At 42.6% G+C, this 25,071-nt stretch overlaps 1 protein-coding gene across 5 annotated transcripts in view; it reads right to left on the reverse strand.

Moving 5' to 3' along the window:
* Nucleotides 1-292: 292 nt before the first annotated feature.
* LOC122569931 overlaps nucleotides 293-25,071 on the reverse strand; it is an 81,393-nt gene continuing 56,614 nt past the window's right edge. For all 5 annotated transcript variants that reach the window (XM_043731610.1, XM_043731606.1, XM_043731607.1 and 2 more), the window contains 6 exons: nucleotides 12,602-12,751; nucleotides 8,859-9,131; nucleotides 8,057-8,143; nucleotides 7,883-7,931; nucleotides 7,479-7,737; nucleotides 293-7,073 (listed from right to left, as the gene is read on the reverse strand). In XM_043731610.1, the coding sequence (XP_043587545.1) occupies nucleotides 6,503-7,073; nucleotides 7,479-7,737; nucleotides 7,883-7,931; nucleotides 8,057-8,143; nucleotides 8,859-9,131; nucleotides 12,602-12,751 (1,389 nt within the window). In that variant the 3' untranslated portion in view covers nucleotides 293-6,502. The remainder of the gene's footprint in view (nucleotides 7,074-7,478; nucleotides 7,738-7,882; nucleotides 7,932-8,056; nucleotides 8,144-8,858; nucleotides 9,132-12,601; nucleotides 12,752-25,071) is intronic.

The following is a 25,071-nucleotide window of genomic DNA, read 5'->3' on the forward strand; positions in this document are numbered from 1 at the left end:
ATCTTTGATCTCTCCGCGCGATGACAGTAACTTTAGATTGTAATTTAAATCCGCAGACGTTATATTCCAGGCTACGAAAGAAGACACAGTTTTTCACTCATTTATTTTTAATGTCAAGATGCATATCAGTTATATAAAAATACTGTTAGAAAACGATCGTTCGCATTGCGGTAGTTTTTAACGATCGGTTCGTTATAGTTTGACGGATCGCTTTTGCGGCAACTTGCGGTTCCGATCGATCTGGATCGAAATCGTTATCATTCTTCTTGGTGAAAAAAGAGACAAAAGAATGTTCGCTAATCTTCATCTTTATTGTTACTGTGTAAATATGTAGGCACTGAACAAATAATGTTTCATAATTTGTTTACAAACATTTACATTTACTTTTTTTTGTTCAATCATTGAATATTCTCTGCGAGCAGCTTGGCCAACATTAGCCAAGACCGCTTTTAATCCATCTGCTCGACCTTTTAACATCCTTACGCGTAAATACCATTATCATTATCGTCTTTCAGCATTGTATGCACTCGACCCAATTTCTAATTACGATCTCAATATTTTTTATCAATATATATATATATAATATATATATTTATATATATATATTTACTTTATTTTTTATGTATACTTTAATCTCTATCCGCTAATATAATGTTTTTCTAGTCTAAAAATTACCACGATTATTAAAGATAATATATACTCCTGGGAAATTATAATTAAAATAATAGTAAATATAATAATATGTCAAACATATATGTCCTGTGTCCATGTGTATGAATGTAAAAAAGAGGAAAGGAGATAGGTAGAACGATAAAGGAACAGGGAGAGAAAATGAAAGGAATAAAGCAAGCAGCTGTGGTTCGTGCAAGAAAAAGAATTACAGGTAATGAACGCAAATTCTAAACTTTGGCTAATGAGAAATGATACTTCGTGGAAACGAGAATGCGATGTCGCTCCATCGATCGATCGGTGGTATCCGTCATCGCATTCTCCGATGATTTTCAAAATATTTCTGTGTATACATAGTACTAATTAAACTAAACCAAATTGATGTAAACTTTGAGAAAGAAAGAGAAAACAGAAAAAGGAGACAAATGGGCAGTGGAAGAGGAAGTTTCCTGTACGAAACGGATGCGTTACGAATGCGCATGCGCGTAACGCGCGCGTGTATGTATACGCGATGGTCGGGCATATGACGATAATTCGCCATCGGTAAAAGAGAAAAACAAAAATCTGATTTCGTTTCGTTTTGTATCTTTTTTTTTTTTCTGTTTTTACTTTTCGATTCTTACGGACAGCAGAGAGAGAAAGAACGAGAACGCAGAACAGAGGGGTTTCGAACTGTTTTTATCGTCTAACCGTTTCAGCCTTTTCTTCGTGTCTCAGGTATAAAACTAAACGGGCGATGAAGCCTTCGTGTAAAACTATACTCATATACTTTGTCTTCTCTATTGTGCTTAAGTGTAACAACCTCTTTTGCTATACATGCGTGTTTTATTACATTTTGTTTTTCATTTTTTTTTTTTTAACTTCTTCATTATTCTCCTTGTATACATGTATACACTCGGGAATTTTCGTGTGTATTTGTAAAATTGACAGAGACTCGATTGCGTTGTTATACATGAGACACTGATAACGGCGATGCTGTTCTCTTAACAACGAAACGTAACGCTGGTTAATTTTAACCGACGATCGTTAATTTTAATACGCATTTAAATATCGTCGATTAAGAGTTCCTCATATACTTCTTTTCCCCCGGTTTTCTTTCTTTTTTTTTTCTTTTTTGTTTATTTTCCTTTCATTTCTTCTATCTCGTTTGTATTTGTATTTTTGTTTAAAATGATCTTCGTACGTCGATGTCGCGGTGGTCCGTTTTGGAATAGCTATATAATTATTATAAATATATTCATATGTGTATTGTGTCTCTGCGTGCGCGTCCGTGCATACGCACGCGTACACGCTCTTTGTGCGTGCGGATGCACACGCGCGTACACGTATACAATAGGTCCATGCGTTTTTTTCTTTTTGTTAATGCGCGTGTAATGCAAATGTGTGTGACAGTGACATAGTGTATACTAGGAATGTACATAGTGTACGTAGATATAATTAGGTTGTGTATAAAACGATGATACATACTATATTCATTACTCGTTTATATCAAACGACACATAATTATGATATCAATTTTTTAGTCTCATTGTACGATGCGCACGGCGATTGGGCATCGTTCGCCAATAATAGGCTAGTCTTGTCCTGTCTTCTCATACAATGTCGATGTACTCCGGCGATTTGTCGACGGTTTACAAGGTCGCGCGGCGTGAGATTACCATTACAAGAACCTCCAAATGAATGGCCATCAGTCTTTGAGACGTACGGTTTGGCATACGCGCGATCTCTTCGTTAAACGAAAAAAGATAATAAAGAAAATATATATATATATATTTATTAAACGAATCGACGATTTCGTCTAATAATAATCGTAAGAAGATAATCGTTAACCGTCTTGGTGCCTAAAAACGAAGGATAAGAGACGCGATGCAAAGACGGGCAGGACAAAACACGTGAAACGTTTCCTTTTTTTTCAAAAGCGTCCACGGCACCAACAGGGTTAACAAAAGTCCCATTGTAATTTGTACTCTCGCGAAGAAGATTCGTTTTTAAAAAGAACATGATCGCATTTCGATTAGAATAAAAGATAAAAGAGACGTTGCAAAAAAAGAAAAAGAAAAAGACTAACGTTAAACTTGGTGTCCGTATGGACGGTAAAAAGAGTAGGTAATTTTTCCAAGGATCAATTGGCCGATAGAAAACAAAAATGAAACCGAAACAACAAAAATCAACGATCGATTGAGAAAATTAAACAAACAAAAAGAAAAAAGAAATAGAAACATCGAACTCCTTTGTCTGATGAATTTTTTTTTTTTTTATCTTTCTTGACTTCCTTTTAAATTCGTTTGTTTCTTTTTGTTCAAAATGGCTCGATGTTGATCCTCAAAAACATGACCATCCATTCTGGACAATCCGCGTTGATTATTAATATTAAATATTAATACTTCTAGTCGTATACTCTTGCTAGAGTAAAAATGGTCTCGTGCGCCCCAGCTACGTTTCACCGGGACGTGTATAGGCAATACAACTGCTTCAGGCGCATATATTCTTGCGTTCTTGATATGCGATAGTACTAACCTAACAAAACTTGTCCTTACATTTCTCATTTGGTATGTCTTAGTCTTACTTTACTTAAAAAAGGAAAAAGTAACAATAATAATAATAATAATAATAATAATAATAATAATATTAATATTAATATTAATAATAATAATAATATTAATAATAACGATGATGATGATGAAGATGATGATGATGATGATGATAATAATAATAATAATAATAATAATAGTAATAGTAATAATAATAATAATGAACGACAGAGTAAGGGAGAGGGAATGAGGAAGAAAGAGATAGAGAGGATTGGAGAAGAGATTTAGAAAGATATCATGAAATACGAGGAGAGTTAAATTAATGAATGGGAGGATGAACAGATCTATATCATCGATGGTGTCCCATAGTTTACGAATAAAAATATCGAACGGTGCAAAGTTATCGTATAAAATTGATACTTATACGTGGTAAAATGGTCGGTCCAGAGCACTCGTAAAGTAATCAGAAAGATTATCCTCTGTTCTTGATTCCAACAGAGTTAAACAATACAATATATGTATATATATATATATACACACACATATATATATATATATATATATATTTACTAAAAACAAAAAAGAAAAAGAGAAAAAAACAGAAAACGTAAAACAACTTGTTTTCATTTCGGAAAATACTAGTGATCCTCGTCGAACGTATAACGCTATTTCTCCCATGCTCATGGAGCAGTTAATCATTTAAACATCATCTTTATCATTAATAGTCAGTCGATTTTAGAATTTCCTCTAGAGAAAAAGAGATATATATATATAATATTCTTTGCGTGCTCACGTTTCCACGCATTCGATCGCTCTATTTAACCTACGCTTCTGTATGTACACATTTCACAGTACCACTTTTTTCTTTCGTTTCAATCCTCTCCTCGTCGCTAACCCTCCTCTATGACACTGTGTGTTTCTTCCTGTGCGTCCGGCTTTTCTTTTCACAAATTACACCATTTTTTCCTCTGGATTACTTTACAAGTACCCTCTCTGCATAAGTCCTCTCAACATAACTAAGTCTTATATCGTCGAAAAATATCATATCGAGAATACCTCTACTATACTATTACTTCTTACTTAGTGTTTTTGTTTGTTTGTTTGTTTTTTGTCGCCTTCAGCGGACAGGAATACTCGTATCTTTTCCCAGTCGAAATGTCTCATGTAGTACGGTTTAAATCGTGCGCACATGCAACTTTGTTTTTTTTTTTCGCTCTTCTTCATGTCTAGCTACGCGTAGACACGACGCCAACGAACAATTTGTTTTTCTTACGAGTTTAAACGCAAGTTTTTCGCAAGTTTCTCGCAAGTAGGCGCGCACCAACAAGGCATCATCGATCGATCGGCCCAAAATAGTCGCATCGATACACCTTTTTCTTTTATCTTCCCCGTTCTTATTTCCATTCGTTTCTTTCATCCCCGCTTTTGCAAAGCAATATAGATTTGAATGCGATTGCACGACGCTAAAAACAGCATGTCCCTTCTTCGTTTCCCCATTTCTGCTTTGCTTTTTCTTCCCTTTAAAATAGCGATTAGACGCACACTTTGTGGCAAATAATATTAATTTCAGGTCTTACTATTGCACCGATATTTACAATGGACGTTATGCGTGTATTTCCTTTTTAAGTGATATTTGATATCGATCAGCAATCATTGCTTATATAAAAGCCATTTAAGACGTCAACAACTTAATTTATATATACATAAAAAAAAAGAAAATAAAAAATTTAAAAAAGGAAACAAAAAAGGAGGAAAAAAAAAGCTCGCGCATATATAATATACTTAAACGAGGTTTCTAAAAAAATATCATCTATAGATGCGATAAATTGTATATACTGTCGTAAATACAAAGTGAGAAAGGGAGTCAGAGAGAGAGAGAGAGAAGAGAGAGAGAGAGGGAGAGAGGGAGAGACAGAAAGTGAGCGAAAGAAACAAGGAGAATAGAATTGTACCGTTTCCTCCTTAACGGATCGAATCCCGATTTTTCTAACGTTCTATATATTTAAACGAGGATTCGTTTAGCAGAAGATCGTCCTTGAGAAGGCATGCCTTGAAATGTACAAATCAAATCGTTCGAAACAGAAAACACAAGTGCGAAATTCGTCATTGGCCGATATGCTTCGACAAAAAATGATATATGCTACAAATTATAATCTCGGCGAATCGCATCTGTAAAAGATTTCTAACGCTCGAACGATTTAAGGCTCCCGTTGCAAAAGTGTATTTTCAATATACCGCTGAAATATACGCTCGTGCAATGTTTGTTTAAAACGATGATCGCACGAGAAACATCTATTCTCGAAGAACTGTCACTCTGGGATCGCTATACTGACGGGTCTACGGGTGAATAATATTGTCGCTCTTTACGTGCTACCATACAGACACATGCGGCAGAAAATAGTCTAGGCATTCTTTTCGCGATACACCCTACATCGTTATTCAAAAGGAACTTCGATTGAACTTTATTACACGTTTCTTTCTTTCTTTCTTTCTTTCTTTCTTTCTTTCTTTCTTTCATTCATCTCTTTTCTTCATTCTTTCTTTTTTGCGTGTTTTTTCCCTTTCTTTTTAGTCCTAGTTTTTCTGTTTCTCATTTTGTTTGTTCCTTGTCACGAAGGCCAAACACGATCTCGATAATCGCTACTGACTTTGGATTTAAAGCGAACCAATTTTGAAGTAACGAAGAACCGTATCGCTAGGTACTAACTCTTAAGAAGGAATCGTTCTCTAGTTTCGACGCACTCTGTTCGTTTTACTCGGAAAATATATGCGGCAGGCGTTGCTCCCATGCAATGGGATAGAATCGAACCGGATCCAAAGGCAGGACCACCGAACACAACAAGCCCTTCGCTTCGCAAGCTCCTTCGTCGAAAATAAGTCGACTCCGCATTCAATATATCCCTCGATATAACTCTCGCTAATAACGTCCTTTTTCTTTCTTGTTTCCTGTTTACTCGCGACAGTTTCACCTGCTGTCGACGCAACTCCAACCTATGCCACGACGACGATCGTACACGCGAGATTGTCTAAAGCTACAATTTTGCTGGCGTGGGCTGGCGTGCGTGGAGCGTCAACGAACGGGCCAAGGCTGCGACGACGACGTCACGACGACAAATAATTATTAACACGGACAGCGCGACGCGTTTCACCTTCTTCTTCATCTTCATCTTCTTCTACTTCAAATGAAAATTCGTGAGGAAGCGAGTAAACACGTTCGAATAGAATCTGCGAGGGCACAGCTCGGATCTGTAGTTAGCGCTCGGTGCACGGGGATTCGCCGGTTGCAGATAAGGCCTGAATAGTTAGGGTTTGCTGTTGTCGTTGTTCAACGACAACGGATCGGTGATCTTTTGCTGTTGTTGTTGTTGCTGTTGTTGCGTCACCTCGCTAACAGCGCCGCCGCTCATCAGTTTCGCGTTGTTGTTCTCCGTGTTCGAAACTTTCGCGTACTCCCGTTTGCGGGGCATGCCTTCTGTTTTCACGATCGTGATATCTGGGTTGTTTTCGAGCACCGAGGTTGCTGGCTTTGGGACGGGCGTCGGTACCTCGATGTAGCCGCCTCCCTCTCTCTTGATGGGAGTCGAGGTTGTCGGTGTCGCTGTCGTGGCCGCGTTCGCGTTGATCTTCTGCAGGATATCGTTCACCGACTCGTTGTTCTCCGGAGTCTCGTTATTGCCGTCGATGGCGCCCGACGCAACGCTCAAGTCACCGGCCAGCGAAATCCTGTCTGGACCCTGTAGCGTTGACAAATAGGTTGCCAACGTGTGGACGGTCACGTTAAGGAACTCGGCTGCGCGGAACAACGTGATCTCTTTCCTTCGTAGTTTGGCTAACACTTCCGCTGGCCCAGGTTCTGACCAAAAGTCCCTTACTCTGTAACAGATTTTTATTATCGTAATTATTTCAAGCTTAAATTCTTGCCTGTTAAAGTAATTGAAAGAAAAAGGGAGAAGACGAGGAGGAAGAAAAAGTCTGCTTCGAACAGAGCAGCGTAAAAACGAAGCCGACGAAAGCAGGTTAATGCACGATTTCACCTAGCACGCGTCTCAAATTTATTCCCAGGAAAATTTCTGTTTTCTTTCCTCGTACCTTCGTGTTCGCGATTTTCACGATTCGAAATGAAAACTCTCTCGAAAGGTAAAGAGTTACGAGGTTACGAGCGTGCGCTCGCTCGCTTTAAATACAATGCATAAACGCGATACGGTCATAAAGCAGGAAGAAAGCAGTAACCGGTCGCGACAAAGGCAATCAAAAACCGTCAAGTCTGTTCTCCATTACCTATACGGATGTTTAAGGCAACCATAACTGTCGCGATATCTGCCGTAGAGGGTTCCATAAGACACGCCAAGTATCTCGGCAGCAGTCTTCATTTCCAGTTCTTTGCTCTTAATGGCATCCATAACGCGTCGCGTGAACGGCTCCTCCCAGAACTCTTGGCGGCGTCCCGTCGTCAGGTAATCGTTCATCTTCACGACGTCTCGGAATTGCTCGGGGATCGATAGGTTCGTGGCGTTGGAATTCGAGGGAGTGGTAGGCGCTGCAGCAAAATCAAACCACGTTAAATTCTTCGCGCCTACCGAACAGGACGCGCACCTCTGCATAGAACGTGTGTCTGTGTAGTATCGTCCTCCGGAGTAACGCCTAATCGCGACTACTTTTGTTCGATCGACCAAGTCACGTACCTTTCTTTTCCTGGTCGGATGCGTTGTCATCCTTCGACATGTACGATAGCTGCAAAGCACGACGATACACAGAGCTTGTTAAAATATCATCGTAGGGCGTTTACCAAAGCGATCGTATATCAAGTATGTAATGAAAAAGAAAAAAGAAAAAAAAGGTGAAGAAGCTATCCTTACCACCGGCAGTGGCGTTTCGTTATTTTCATTCATCATCATTTCGTCGTCCCAACTCTCGTGGTCACCGCCCTCGCTCATCATTTCCTCCTGGGAAATCGAGAACGTTTGAAATACACGCGTCAAACAGATAACCGCTATGTAACTGTCGATTGCGATCGATGTGACGGAGAGATTAATTCCGATACGCCTCAATCTTTTTACGATATTTCACGAAATACTAGTTTCTCTCTGTGTTTGGTCTCTACGTTCAATATGCTAATCATTTCTTTATATCGTTGTTAATCAATTCTTAATCGCCGAGTGTTACGATCTTCATTAATTGATGTTTAATTGTACGATGAATGGCTATCCATTTCCGTAGCATAAAATATCTGTTGGAAAATTCACAAGATGTGATAAAATTATCTTTCAATTATTTTTGGAAGAACGAGAGGCATATCTGAATCGGTATAAATATGAAAAAAAAAAAGAGAAAGACGAAGAACGTTTAGGATCGTTCAATCAACAACGATCGAAGGGTTTGCAGTAACAAGGATCCAGCTCCGATATTTAAATTATATTTAGCAGAAGATAAAAGAGAGAAAATGTAGCTCTCGTATTCATATTTGAATATCAATCGATCGCGAAATTGTAGCACGTTCGAAAATGTCTGTAATATGATTTTGACTGACTTTAAATTGATTTCTGTTGGTTTATTCGAATTACTGGAAAGTAGGGCTCTGCCTCCTTGTTCTAGCAGTCTCTTCGTTTGATGGACATATTGCGATAAATGGAACGCTAAAATGAACCATACTTGACGTACATTTCCGGTGATACATGTAATTTTCGGTGTGAAAACGTCGTGAGCCGAGGGTGGGTCGTCCAGAGGCGGACGCCCTCTGCGTCTTTGTTTCGGAGGTGGTGGTTCGTCGGCGTCACCTTCCCTGAGGACCGTCTCGACACCTGGAGTCGCCGCGCCGGGACTGTGACCGCTGTTTCCTAGATCATTTTGCGTGGAATCGCTACGCCAGCTCACCTCGGCCAGGCCCTTGATATGCAAATCCTCCGCGGTTTTCAGCAGGGACGACAATCTCGTCTGAAACATCGACGCATCGCGATTTTAATCAATCTAGCAAACAGGAACGAATCCCATCTTCAAAAGATGCAGAGCTTTCTTTGTCGAGGAGGAAAGCTGCTCTTTGTCGTTTAATCCTTTCAGAGGCTGTCAGTCAGAGTTTTAGTCCGCGATTTCGATCGTGTTGCTAACATTTCGAACCTTGTTTAAAGATATATGTACACGTTTCAGAAAGTTGGTATCGAACACGCTTGTTTCTATGAGTGGTACGTGCTTCAAGAGTTTCGCATCAATTTTCTGAAATGTCTTGTATGTATAGTAAAATAAAGAGACACTAAATCCGCGTAAGAAGAAAGGTACATGGTAGATATCCTCGATATTCTCCGACTAATCAAGGTAAGTAGAGTTCCCTCTCGTTTCGGCCGACGTTAAGCCTGAGTGGTTTAACCATTCCTGGCAAGAGTTACCAGCAGCAATATTTTTAACCGATCCGCTTTCAATATTTCCGCGGTGATTCCAGGAAACGAGCATAAATGGTATAATGTACGAAGCGCGTCGTTTCAGCGTTTTTGGCACGAGCTTCCACGTATTTTCTTGTTCTCGCGTGGAACGTTCCCGGAAGTTCCTTCGTCCAAGTCTACAGGGTAGCATGTCTACAGGGGTGCGCCAGAAAATTGTTGTCGAACTTTAGAGTCACGCGAAATGCAAACCGATCGACTTTCAAAATTCTAATCGATTTTTTAAATTGCATTAAATTGACACGAAATTCAGTTTCAGCAGGCTCGGAAAGGAATATTTGTCCAACTAAAAATAAAACAATAGCGTTTGCCACGTCGTCGTTTTATCTTTGTTATTCAATTAACGGAATCGATCGATCTGGCTTCTGGACGAATTCTGAAATTTCCCACCCAATTTTCTGGAACACCCTTTACAGTACACAGATACAGATGTAGGAGAGGAGTCGAACGCGGTAAGAAATTCGTCCAGCTGCAGAGCTAAGTAAATCTAATTACCTCTGCTCCGTTCGTTCTCGAAAAGCCGTAGGAAAAAGCGATCGCGCGGCACAAGTAAAAATTAGTAATTCCATTAATCCTGGCCGCTTCAATTTGCCCTGTCCGGGGCATACTCGTAGCAGCCGAATCTGTTCGATCGAAAGCCGGGATTCGTGGCAGCGAATAATGAATCGGATCGCCGCGGCTACGAGACAGAGAAGGAAAAATCCGATATAACGGTTTGTATCGGGCCAACTGGACGCCTCGTTGGAATAGGTCCGATTATTATTTGCCAATTTTCGCTGCGATAATAACAGAGCGACCGAGAGAATGCTAAATAATATGAGAACTTTCTACAAACGGTTCTCCGCGGCTTTCTATCAGCCACGAACGGAATTGGAAAAATGCTTATGTGGGTCAGCGTCTCCGGCAGCGGATAATGTGTATTTCAGAAACGACCGTCACCACCATAGGCGCCATTCCCGCTTTCGTTTCAGCTTGCCTGGCGCTGAAAAAAAAAACACGCGCACGGCCCCGACCTCGCGCAAATCCGATCAACGACAGCCAAAGCTCATTTACCGACCACGATCGAACAACTTCGATGTGCCCCGCGTTCCATACGCCGTGCACAGATTTTCACCAGAGCCGGATTTTTCGCAGGTAAAACGTGGCCAAGCCGGAGAAAGCTCTAGCGAACCCGACTGCCTGATCACGACTAGAAACACGGAAGAACGAGAACCCGTTGCTGTTGTCGGGATCCTCTTTCCAACCTGGATCCGATTCTTATCCAGCGACACGCGTTTCACCTCGCACGAGCACGAGACACGTGAAACGGTACACGTCCGTGTTTCTTCGGTATTCGATGGTGCTCTGCTTTTCTTAGGGACGATGTTGACGAGCGATTGAAATAGTAGAGAGAAATTAAGGTCCCGCGATAAGGTTAGGATTTCGAATGGAATTTATCGAGGAATTGGGTCAAATTTTCTACGCCTGCTTTTTCTTTCGGATTCTTTGTTCGACCTCTTACACTGAGAAATGAATACCGTCGCTCGTAAGTGTGCTGTTAGGATTATTTACGACCCGATCGTATTTTTTTCTCGTTAGAAAATTTCTCAAGTTTGAGGATGGAACGGAAGAACCGTCAATTTAGGTGCAAAGATTTTTTGGAAATATCGAATGAACGTGTGAGATAAATTTTTGTCCACGTGGTATTTTCTTAATTGCGTTCGTGAAAATATACAATCTCGTTTTCCTTTTCTCGACCTCGTTATTTACTCTCTTGTTTCTATCTGCTTGAATATTTTCATTAAATTAAAATAATTAAATAAATACAAAAATCCGATAGTTGCGTCAATGCTCAATTACCGCGAGTCTAGTAATTAAGTTGCGGATAATTAAAATGACGTAACATACGCGCGTCGGTAGGAGCAAACGTGTTAACAGACCGGTGCCCATTGGTCGACGCTGGTTTATCGTTTTCTTAGCGAGTAAACGTTGCAGAGCAATGCCGTTTTCCACCGCGCGTGTTTCCCGTTTCTTGTCAAGCGATAGTTCAAACAACCAACGCACTTGCACACCAACATGCACCGAGATTAAAATACGATCAGCGTGGAAGACCAAAAACCTGCTCGATCGTTAATTAGGCGGCAGTTTAATAGGACTATCGATTGGATTTTCATCGCGACGGTTTTCACCGATGACAAAGTGGTTCTTCTTCTCTTTTGTTCGATTACCACGCGGAGAGAAGAAGACGAAGAGCACGAGAAGAAACGATTGACCGCGCTCGGCAAAACAAATTGCATCTTCGGGAGGATTTTTGCTCGCAGGGATTAATGGGAAGTTCGGGTCGCTTTGAAGCGCGGCATTCTCGAACCTCGAAGAGCCAGAAGTCTTCAATTATTAATAAATTGAGGCCAGCCGCGTTCCCGCGCCATTCCCCGCGACATTTTTCCCTCCGTCAGCGGCATACAAGTGTCCTCGTAAATGTCCACGATGTAAATAAGTCGTCAATCGAGTCTGAAGAGAGGCGAAAGAGCTAAGAGTTCCGCGGGCTTTATTTCTTTAATCAGTTTTCATTTCGAGCAGCGCCGCTCGTTGAAAAAGCCCGATCAACGTTTCTCAAACGACTTCGTCCAACTCTCTTCCCATGCACGATAAGCGTCCGGATATTTGGCCACGTTTGATCCATAACAGAGGCCATACATCGGAACAGGTGTATCTTTACAAATCGATCAATGCTACTCAACGTCGATTCTTAAAATTAGTCGAAATATAGCGATGCTCGGCATCGTATCAACTGAAACATCTCGTTACGACGAAGTAAAAGATATTAAAAAAAAGCTCCTCTCGTTCTATTAATTGGACAACAGGGAATGATCGTTGGTAACGAAAAGAGGGCTGACTCGAGTCGCAGTGGGCCAATTCGTGGCCGTTTATCCGGCCGATACGGTTACATATTAAAAGATATATTTAGATCACGAAATGCTTCATAGTACTTACGTGATCAATGTTAATCTCTCCCTTGTACATGAACTCGACGAGGACTTTGATGTCTGAGAATTTGACGTCCCGCATTATGACAATGGGATCCTTCTCCTCGTACTGAGACAGGATCGTGTCGAAGTACGTGCTGCACGCTGATAGAACTACCTGCGAAAACAAAAGCGGAAGGGCGCGTTAATGAAGGGACTAAACGATCCGTCGAAAGTTTCGACGCTTGCAAATCGACCATTAAAACGGGGCAAACCGGTTACGCGCGGGGAACGTGACCGACAAACGCGTCCTTGACAAATATTCGAGTTCAATGGACAGGAGAATATCAAGAACGAAGAAAATTGAGGACCACAGCGAAAGTTAATTCATAGGTCCGGATAAGGGCACGCGACGCCGCGTCGCTCTTCATTAATTACCCCGAAAATTGGCACGCCGCACGTGAGCTGTTATTCCATGCGCACACGTACATACATACGCTGGCATACACAGAGGTACGCACACGTAACGCACATATAACACATATATGTATATCCTTGTTCGTAAGTACCATGAAAGTATCATAAGTATTACGACAGAAAGTGTAATTAACATTAGAAATGACTAGGAAATTTAATTCGTTTCAGAGGCTTAACACGTGTCAGATTTTTCTAACGGCATTTAAACTAAAAATCTGCTGAGATTAATTCGATAGAAAATTATATAATTATTGTAATTTACTGTATTATTATAAATCTGGTAGAAAATAATCGTTTCTTCGATACTCTGGATTAATTGTACCGTTTCGTACGAAAGCAGCAGGTGTTCTGGTATCTACTTATGAATGGGAGTGAACGTAAGACATACGCGGATACGCATACGTAGGAACGATGACGATGGCGATGAACAGATCACGGAGATGATCGAATTCTTAAGCGGCGCTTCCGAACAGTGCCGATAAAATATGTATTTCCGCTTCGACGCCCAAGCCCGCTACTATGCGCAGATCTGTCATGAAAGTCAATGAAGCACTCGACGAACAGGCTACTCTCTCGTTCTCTGACCGTTGTGATTTTTTTCTTAGCGCTAAAGCTTGTTACACACTTGCCTGAACTTAACGCTTTCCACTCGGACCCGTGGAAAGGAAAAAAAAAAGAAGAAAAAAGAGAAAGAAACACGTGTTTCACGCTCAAGTTGCACACGTGCTCATCGCGTAATATCTACCATGGTGCGACACATCGTTGTGCATGTAGCCATTATCTATTCTCCGAAGGTTTAAGCCTCTCTGTTTAACATAAAATTAAAATCAAAACGTACGATACGAGGCAGAATCTTTCGAGACTGAACTCGATCGTACGGAACATGGAACAGGACACGTTTCGGTCGACACGTTGGTGTCGATCTCTCCTAATTGAAGTGGAAACGGAGACAGGTGAACCGAGCTGTAGCGAACTGGAGCAATCTTAATAGACGAAACGGAATCGAAAGGGAACCGTGTTAAATTGAATCGAATCGATATCGAAAGCCTTGAGAACTGAAACACGCTTGGATTTAGGTCAGATCGGTTTAGACACGGAAACACAGCCAAGAATCAGTTTAAGATCGATTGGACGAGTGCGGAGCGGGCTTAAAGCGATTCAAGAACAGCTTCGCACGCCTACGTATTTAGCACCGTTGAACAACCGGTATTTCTGTCAGTCGTGATTTTATTTGCTGACACGTCGTTTATAAACGACACATCCTCCGTCAGTATCCTGTCTACCGGTTCTATCGTAATTTTCTCGCCTCGCGTCTCTCTTTCCTTTTCTCGTACGTTAATCTGGTTATCGCGAAATATAGAAGATATAATCTTGTAAGCGATGTGTCGCTGGAAAAATTTATTTGCCAGTTTCAATTTAAAAGATCGCCATCCAGCTTTTCGCGTAACGAACGCACAACGGAGTGCTTAGTTTAAAAGATATCGATATCGCCATTATGTAGAATATAAATTGTTTTCAATCTGCGGGAAATTTATTACCCTCGCTGCCGTTCATTAACTTGTTTGTTGTCCGAGATTAAACCGGGTATATATCGTTTTCCATTCGACGATGCAAATCAGCCTGGCTTAGCCTAGATTTGTCACGTATCATCGATACTTTCAGACCTGTCAAACGCATTTAGCGCGTTTCATCGCGGATCATCCGCCAGCTCCCGGAAAAATTACTTTCTCCGGCGCTCTCGCAAGAAATCGATTCTTTTTCGATTCTTTCGCAGTCTGAAACGAACGAAACGTGCCTGGATGCAACAAGTCACGCGTTGCAGGTGCAATACGTTTAGTTCCGATTATCCTTGTAATTTCCCTCGGACTAGACGCGAAGATTCTACCGAAATTCCACGTTCGAGAGATGAGCACGAGTTACGCGAAAGTTTCCTTAGAATCGGCGGAAAATATTTCGCTTGTAGTTTACATTTGCTTTTTTGCCAATAAAATGTTGCGTTATAAAAGGGGCGTATTAAAACTGTAACAAAGGTTAAAATGAATATTTTAAACGAAAGGAATTATTTCCAATCTGTTCTTTACTCGATCACGAGTTCTAATTGTCAACCGAACGGGACACGAGCGTACGTACGATTTTCCCTTCGAATTTGCATTTTATTTCACGAAACGTAAACCCACCGTAAATCGTGTCCCCCTATGTTTTTTTTTTTTACTGTTTCCTTTTTTTTTCGTTCGTCTCTCTTCGTTTTCTCTTTGTCGCTCGAGCATGGTTTCTATCGACTCCCGTATACCAGAGCGTTCGCGTAATTCCTTGAAAATTATTCTGCGAAATAACAATAGAATTTTACATGCAAGTAAAAAGAGGCAACTGAATACGTATTAATTCGTACCACGGTGTATTGTTGCGTCGCAAAAGCCCCCGTTTCGTTTTGGTTGCGAATTATTTATTCCTTAACCCTTTAACCGGGGCTATACAGGTGCGAGGGAGAGACAGAGAGAGAATTATCATGAATTTGTTTCCTCCTTCCCTTTTCTTCATTTTTTTGTTGCTTGTTTTTCCGTTTTTGTTCGCGGAAATAAATGTTTCCCAGCTATGAGTCGCATTATGGTTAGAGCGACGTGTATTATCGAAAACGTTGTCTGACAATTCCGCGTATCAAATCGTCCGATTTTTCACAACGTGCCCGAAACAATTCAACCAATTGCAAACGTCGAATTTGATTGCCGGTTACAGAAAGAACGTCGGATATTGCGCTTTTCCCTGGAAATAATTGCTCAGTTAAAGCGTTAATCGTTTCATACATCAAACAATTTTCCGTCAAAAGGAACCTCGAATATCCTGGCCCGCTCTTTGAAAATTGTCATTGCAACATTGATCACTCCACACGCGCAAATCGTTTTTAATCATAACGAGCATCAAATATCCTATTATTCTCGGGGGGGAAAAAAGGCATTTTGTGCTGGTATGTATCGAAATGAAAAGCGGTACCAAAAATATCTACGTTCCATGCTCGCGTTCGTAAACAATTAATTACTTCGTACCAAAGGATGTAGAAATCTGGTCTCCCTTGCACCATCGTTTGCCGACTAATATCGGTGAATTTGCAAATTACACACCGTCTTTCACGATCTCGTAGTCTTTTGCGCGAAGTAAAGTAATCAGTTAACTTGAAGATTGCAGGGGACGAATTTTTCGTTTTTTAATGTTTCTTACTTGGCTTACTTTCCTGTTCCTTTGTTTGTTTGTTCGCCTGTCCTTAGTGAAATTTGATAAGCGAGATTTCACTCATTTTGCTAGAAAGCTGAAATTTCGAACACGCTCACATTTCCAATGACAATACAACATAATTTTTAAAAAATTGACAACTTCTTTCAATGGTTTCTATTTGCCTCACTTTTCCGCCTGTCTGTTTGAGTGGAATTTTTTTAAGCGAAATTTCACCCACTTACCGACCAACTGGAAAGCTTAACTTTGGAAACATGTTCATTTTTAATGCTAACACGATATACGATATGATACTTTTCGGTTTGTTTGTTTGTTTGTCGATCTGAGTGAAATTTCACTCACCTCGCGAACAGCTAGAAAGCTTAACTTCGGAAACATGTTCGTTTTTGACGATAATACGATATAATTTTAAAAAACTGACAAGTCTTTTTCGCCTACTACTCGGTTTGTTTGTTTGTCTGGCTGGAATTTTGTAAGCGAAATTTCACTCACTTCCCGAACAGCTAGAAAGCTAGAAATTTTAAAGATTAGAAAGCAAAGAATAAAATGCGCAAATTTAAAAAACCACAAAAGATTGGTTTTTATTTTAAGACGCGCTAGAAAGAAGAAAATAATTTTCCTAATCAGGTATCGTCGAATAAGTAATTCACCGTAATGATAATGTACAGGGAAATCTGTGTAATGTTTAACGGTCGCGGTAATCTTACACCAGGATTTCGCTCAATTGTTCAACTCGTACTATTAAAAATATAAACCTGGCGTGCACGTGTTGGTTCAGCTCCAAAGTTTTCAGAATTTTTACGCTTTCAAAAAGACTCTCTATTTGATTGGATAAAAATCGCGGATCCGCAATTTCAGTCAAATATTCTTTCTACTTCGTAATCGTTAGAGAATTGCCGTTCTTGCCATCGTTTAGAAATTCCTTTATCCGAAAAGTTGATCCAAGAGAACGAAAGGGAGAACCGATTTACCGATGCTGGTACCTAACTCATAATTTATGACTCGCAAAATTTTGTCAATGATTACAATAATTCAACGCCACGTAAAAAGAGGTTCTGGTGATAATTTTGTAAAAGACACTCTGTGTCAGATGGCATCGATAGTATTATCGATCGTTTAATAAAATTTCCGAACATTTGCTGGAAGAAGAACGTGGTACGACGCAAGCTGGTAGCAGAATCAAAGTATCGTGGAAAGGCCGGAGAAGCCGCGAAACATCTGGAAACGCAGCTGCGTTTCTCGATTCGTCTGGCGCGCGGCGAGCGTATCGCGATCGCGGAAGAATAGTTTCCCATGGAAGAAGCCGAGGAACTCTCAGGTACGAAAGAGTGTCTGGCTCTCGGCCCCGCCCAGTCAATAGCCTGAATATTTAATGTTAGAAGTTCCGTATTGATTTTCGCGATTTTTACGTCTCCGCAAATAAGGCCGTAAAAGACCTTACGCCGCCGTGTCTGTTTCTTAGTGTACGTACGTATACAGTTTCCTTGCAAACGCACACGTGTACACAAACGTGTACACAGGCACAAACCTATACACAAACATTCACACGCACGTATAAACGCATATACACGAGCGCGAAGCAGATCAAGTGGGGAGGGGGGAGAGAAAGACCAGGAGAGAACGAGAGAGAGAGAGAAGAGAGAATGAGAGAGAGAGAGAGAGAGAGAGAGAGAGAGGCGCGTTACTTTTCAGTGCCAGCTATATAACGCTTTTTATTATGCCGAGCCGCTTTTATGGGGAAATACTGCGATGAAAAAAGAGGAAGACGTCGAGACGCGCGGGCGAGGAAGGAAAGGGCAGAAGAAGAAAGAAATTGCACTGCCCGGGTTTCATATCGAGTCATTACGATCCCCGGGCACTTTCACCCCCCTCCCCCTCCGCCGCCACGTCCCGACGTCGAACCCGCGCCTACCCACCCCACGCACCCACCCATCCCAGTTGCAGACCCCTCCTTACCCACCCCTCCTCATACCACCTCATCCCTCTTCGCCCTTCCTCGTTTCCGCCGCCCACGACGTCTTCTCTGACATTAAACTTTTTATCGTGCATAACGGGGTGCTTCGTCTTTCGCCCGGGAATATAAAAAAAAAATAGCAATAAAAAATAAAAGAAAGAAAGAGAAAAGGAAGGAGAAAGGAGGATGGGTGGCCCGGAGAAAGGAAGGAGGAGGAGGACGAGGAGGAGAAGGATGGGGTAGGAGGATGAGGGGTGGGTAGGAAAGAGGAGGACGAAAGGAGGATATAAATGGACGGGGCCGATGGTGAGCGACCCCTTCCTCGGAGACGGGGGTGCGCCGCGTCGAATTTGTCGATTCGCCGGTTTTCTCTCCCCGGCGTAAAAGCTTGGCAGACGCAATCGATTGTACCTACGTGTGCACACCCCCGTGGGGCTGACGCGGACCCGACCGAGGGGGGTGGTGGCAAAGAAGCACGAAATGATAGCCGACGTATCGTTGTTGATGTTAACGCTGCCTTACGGTTATTTATTGATATGCGCGGCCTCGTTGCCTCGCTGCAATAACGCCACGTCGCGTCGGCACGGGCCGCGAGACGCGACTGTCTCTCGCGATCGTTGCGAATTTTTCACCCCTTTGGTCGTTTTGCCTTTGCCATTCGGCGTCTCGACCAGCCAACCTTCGTACACGCTCTTTCGTCGTCCTCGTCTCGCCTGGAAATTGCCACGGACTTTCCAGAAAGAACACGAGGCTTTCGTTCGAACAGACGGTAGTTAGCTTTTTTTCTAGCAGCCGAACCTTTGGAGACTTTAACGCCTCCTTCGAAACAGAGAACAAACGCTTCCATTTTTACGAAAAGCAAAAAACATATCTCACACGCGGAGTAGACTTTTGCTCAACTGGCCTTTACGGCACCGAACCTCACCGATCGAACAATCGGAAATATATACCGACTATCGGTTACCTATGGTTGACGGATCAACAACCACGCGATAACGAACCGTGTGGATGATTTTTCTGCTGGTCGATCGTTCTCCTCTCGACGAAAATGTGATCGGTTTAAAGCAGGACCGGATAGCCGACAGTGTACACAGTGTACCGTATTTCAGTGGCAACGCGAAATAATCGAAACGCGTGTCGGAAGAGCACCAAACCTGTTAAAGTAATATTTAGAAAGCGAAGGTTCGCTTTTGCGACTCGTTCATTGTCATTACCAATGCAGGAAAAATAATAAATGCGAACGCTGCTTCACCGTGTAATCCATATTATTCCCGTTTAACGTCTGAGAAAGCGTAACCGGGACGTTTTCTACTTTTGACGTGCACGTCGGAAGCACGTGGCAAACGAGTCGATGATTCTCCAACGAGTAATTCTATCGGTTAAATATCCCGCTCAATGTTTCGACTAAAATATTCAAATACCGTGGAACAACGGTGGACAAAGAGCCAGGGAAAGTTAGTCGATGTGTTTGCGTTTGGAGGGTTGGATCGTCAAAGGAGGGTAGAGCGGCTGGTCGAAGAAGAAGACATAGTTTTTGATCGAGCGACGAAATATGACGCACGGTTTGTGGCTGTCGTCCGACGCAAGGGGCATTCGCTCGCTACGAAGTTCATTAGAAAAACGAGATTACCGGCCTCTGCCTGTAGTTACGTAATTCGATCGATAGTTCAGGCGTTTCCCGTTTCTGGCGACCGACGAGCAGAAGCAAAAGGGGAGAGACATTGGAACAGACAGCGCAGGAGGAAAACGAAACAGAAGGGTGAAAAGGAATTTGCGGACGCGACGGAGGTAGGTGCGCCCTTGAAAAAGGGACTCGCAGCCAAAAAATCGAATCTGCGCCTTCGAAACGCATGCACGACGCGACGTTCCTTTTCGTAATATCGAGCAGCGGGAGGTGAGTGTAGGAAGAAAGAGAGAGAGAGAGAGAGGAGAAAAAATACTGACAAGCTGTTAGAAGGGATCGAAGCAACGAAATTAAATCCGATTTCGCCAAGGACTTTTTTCGTGCATCTCCTCTGCACACTTTTCTTTTTTCCCACCTTTCCAAACTAATCTCACGTTTCGTTAAAACCATTGCGCGAAAGAGGTTAATGAGCCTGTAACTGAACGTTTCGAAGTTAAAAGGACTTGTATAAAACAAGGTAAACGGTCTAGACAAGCTTCCTGAGTTGCTGTCGAATTTTCTGCGAGAAGGAAATAAAGAAAAAAGAAAGAAAGATATAGATCATGTACGGTTTCCGGAGCAATCAGAGTCCACGACACAATACATTCTTATCGACCAACGATTGCACAATGTAAATAAAAAGATCTGTCCCGATATCTAATTTCTCTATGAATCTGTTCCTGCGAAGGAATTTTCAGTAAGTTTGTTACGACGTAGCAGGTAATTTAGGTTGTTGGTCACATTGGGCCAGGAAAGATACGACGAAATGTAATTAGCACAAACCGACGTCTCTAACGATCGAGGAATCGATGCAACGTAAAGGTCTAGCGAAGAAAGAAAAAGGAGAAGAAAAAGAAGACGAAGATGGGTCTGAAAGGGCGAGAGCCTTGGCTCGAATCGAAGTTCCCGTTGTGACGCTGAAAGTGATCGTGGAGCGAGGTCGACGACACTCGCGAGGCAGCCGGTTGTCGTTTATATTAGCGAGAGTCCAAACAGATTTTCTTCGCACACACACACACAAAAAAAAAAAAAGAAAAAAGGAAAAAGAAACGTCTTACGTAATTCCATAAATAACGCATACGCACGATTTGCATGTTGCCGACTATATATCTCCCGAGTTCATCGTATTCCATCGATGAATGGAGAGCCGAAATCAGCGAAAACCAACACGTTCGCCTCGCGAGTGCTCCAACGTTTGTGCTGCTTTCGACTTCAGAACTTCGTAGGCGTTGCGCAATTTCGTTGGATTCGGTATCAATCGTTCGAGTTCTTTTTCATCCAGTCGAATGCAACTATATGGGATCGTTAACAAACTGGCTCGTTGCGTGAAATTACGTAACCGTTCTGCAGCAACAAAATCGAAGCGAAACACGCGAGGCGTGCGAACTGGTCGAATGGTAGCAAAGTATTAGCAGTTTGTACGACCTACTCAGTTGTACCGCGTTCCAAAGAACGTTATTAGATTATCGGTGAACACGGCACGGCCATCTCTATGTAGCGTTACAAGTTCGCCTGGTCGCAGCTGTAACGCGGGACCAACTGGTGGCATAACGCGTTCTAGGTCGAGGGAAGGATCGTAACCGACGAGTGAACGAATTCTGAGAAAGCGGCCGACCGTGAAGGCCAGGGCCGTGACAAAGCGAACGGTGAAATTTTCGAATTTTCACCTTGGTCCTGCTTCCGTCGAGCGACGCGGAATATACACAGGCGCACGCGAGCTAGACGCTCGCTGTCTCTGTGATATGATATCACGGGAGGAAAGGGAAAGGCCGCGGCTGCTGCGAGAGAAGGGAGGAATAGAGAGAATAGCGGAGGGTCACGACGACAAAAGGGACAATGCTGCGGATAGAGACAGAGAGAAAGGAGGATGGAGTAGCGGAGGCGAATGAAGGCAAAGTGAAAAAGAGATAATGAGAAACAGCGTGCTAGAGTAAAAGGACGGGGGGCAGGGAGGAGTAGAAATAGTGCTGCAGCGAGGGGGAGAAAAAGAGGCAAAGTCAAAGAGCGAACGTGGGAAGGGTAGGAAGAGGAAAGAAAGGAAAAAAAAAATAGAAAAGAGGGGCCAGCGAAAAATGATAAAAAAGTCAGGAGGAGAGAAAGGATAGGGCGAAGGAAGATTGAAGCGGAAGGGGGAACGGCAGAATTGACGGCGAGGGAGAGAAGGAAAAAATGGAAAAGGAGAGGTGCAATGGGAAAGGGTGCGAGGAAGAAAGGAAGAGCGAGGGAGTCGAAGGGAAGAAAAAGAGGGAACCGGAATCGAGAAGGAGAGAAGACAAACGCAATTGTCCGAGGTGAGTGTGTGTACGCTCCGAATGTACATCCCAGTTCAGAAGTATTAGGACACTTATCGAGACCTAAGTAAACTCGAAAAATTATTTCGGTAATTTTCAAAACGTTCGAGAACACGTTATTTCGTTCTTAACGTTAGATCGGAAAGGTCTGGTATTATATCTGATGTTGGAGTAATAAAATTTGACGTAACAAAGCGAACTCTTTCCTCGTCCCTGCACCGCGTCTTTCGATCGCCACTCTTTTTACCCAGGTAGTTTCAATCTCCGTATTTCGCAATACGTTACACGTTGTCGAACATATTAAAAATTACAATTGGAACATGTTACTGTCTTAAACCATTAGCTCGCAACTTTTAAGAAACGAATAAGTGAAATTAAACGCTATAATATAGTAGTAGCTTCGTACGTAATACAGTTTCCGCGATTGTTTGATTAGTTCGGGGACCTCCTCGCCGGTTTCCGGCTATGTTTTTCATAAAGCGTTAGTCGGACGTGGATGCTTTATGGTCTAACGCGTCGAACGAGATAGCGATTGCTAACGGTTCGGTTAATTTCCTAACGATTTTTCGAGTTTACTCAACTTTTCATACATGTGCCAATACTTATGAACGGGAGTGTACGTACGCGTCTCCACTTGCTCGCATCGTATGTATATGGGGCTTGCGTGTCTCCACGATCGCAGTGGCGTAAGGAACACGCCGATCTCTACAAAGTAGAACGTAGTCACGCGCTGATTTTCTAATAACCCAGGGAGATTTCATTGATTTGTAATCGTCACGCTCCAACGACCTAACAACCGAGGAAACGTAAGCGCGACGTTGTCCGACAGATCGAGAGGAACAAATCGCACACGTGTGTGAACAACGTGCGATTTATTCGACCGATTTCGAAAGTTTTTGGAAAATTCGAGCAATGCGAAGGCCGATCTCGCCGGGCACATTGCTCGATTCCTTTGACTGGTTACACGTTTGCCTCTCTCTTCCAGGGAAAAACCAACGAGACAACGTTCCACACCCGATCCTAAGCGCCTTTCCAACGTTTCACGTAGTACTACGTGTTCCTTGCTCGACTTTGATAGCCAATCGCGCGAAAGATAAGGCGAAACCACGCCTTCTATAGCGAAATGTTCCCGAGATATACGATTAAACGTCAATGCGCACAGAGTGCCACGTTTCGACGATTAATATAATACAGCGCGATTGACTTCTTCAACTTTCGTTATTAGGCTTAACGACACCACCCTCCGCACCATGAACAATGCTTTCTTCCAGATCGCAGAGATGAGTTTTATCGACGCATCTCCACCATCAGTATCTCGAATCAAGCTCTTTTTACCGCTTTGTCGTGCCACTTTGCAAATCGAGTTACCTCGTTATAACGCGATCTACCGACTATTCCGTTACGCCAACTTGATACCACGGTCAAGCACAATCGCTATTTTCGACAAATGTAAAATTTCAGTGCTACGACCATCTGCGTGCCTGGTACTCCGATGACACCCGATTTAACGGATTTCCGGTACCACGAACTTTTAAATTCCTCGCTTTCCCATAGCTCGATAGGCGAGATCCTGTGACAAACCTCGGAGTTTCCAAACGGTCGTACGAAGACCGATCGAAAGATCCGCGCGACATAACTCGCAACCTCTCGAATTCCATTGGGGTGTTACATTCCGCCACCTCCACGCATATCCTCGCGTAGCACTGGCTTTCGATTGTCTGAAAGGCGCAACGCGCAACGGAAAGGAGGGTACGAGGTACGTTTCTGTCTCGAAATAAGCAACTCGCCGACAGAGTGAGAAATCCAAGAACGAGTAAGAGGTCCGCGAAAGCGAAAAGTCGTAAATTTTTCTGCTCGAACGAACAGTGGACATCGTTTAATAAAAGACGAATAGAATACGCGTAATGCTTTCTCGCTCTGGTATTAGCGATTCTGACGTGTTGTGTGCTGCTCGGCCGATCACTTTATAATTTGCCGCTATCTCCAGCCTGTCGCCCGTTCTCCGTGTTCTGTGTTGTCCCGTTCGAGAACAAAGTCAAGCCGAACGGCATACGCGTCTCGCAATAGACCGGCACCGAGCGCGTCGCCTATCCAAAGGCAAAACTATAAACTATCGATATTAATAGTAATATTAATAACGATAAAAGTGTATTACAGCATTAAAAATATTGAAACGATGCGCTTTAGAAGCGCGATCATACCTCAGAACAGACAAGTTAAATCGCCGTCTATCTGTAAATCGCTTCACACGTCGCGAAACCGTTTAAGTATCGTGACAACACAGCTGTCTGTGTGCGTGTGCACGCACGCTACTCTTGTGCGTAAATACATTCAAAAATCGCAATCAATCAATCGTAATCAATCTATCTCCTCCAATCACACGCGACGATAGCTAACATGATTGGTTACACCCCTTGACCGAACGTGAACCTTTCGCCCGACACTATATACACATATACTCGTAATTCGAGATCGCTACGGCGAACGTCGTTTGTTGTTTGCGACACGTAAGCCGAAGTTCTCCAGAATTTCTATGCGGCTATATATGTTGATCGAACTTTTGTACGGACGATCGATAAGATTGCACGTACGCGAATCGTCGTTCTTTATTCTTGCTATATTAAACGCGAGAGCGTTTTCTACCGTCGTTAATAATAGCAATTCTATCGATACTTGAAATTCCTACGCCACTGCGCGGTAATTTTCGTATGGAAATAGCGAACAGAAGTAATATTCCTTGAAAGATTAGAGGAAATACCGTGAAAAATATTTCCACGGTCTATCAGCGACGGGAGATCCGAACGTATGTGATTCTGTTCATTACGCAGTTAGACCAACACTCGTTGAAAACCATCTGTTTTCCCTCGGTTGAACGAGTTTGCCGGATG

The sequence above is a fragment of the Bombus pyrosoma genome, linkage group LG8 (assembly GCF_014825855.1).
Source record: "Bombus pyrosoma isolate SC7728 linkage group LG8, ASM1482585v1, whole genome shotgun sequence".
Taxonomy (NCBI): Eukaryota; Metazoa; Arthropoda; class Insecta; order Hymenoptera; family Apidae; genus Bombus; species Bombus pyrosoma.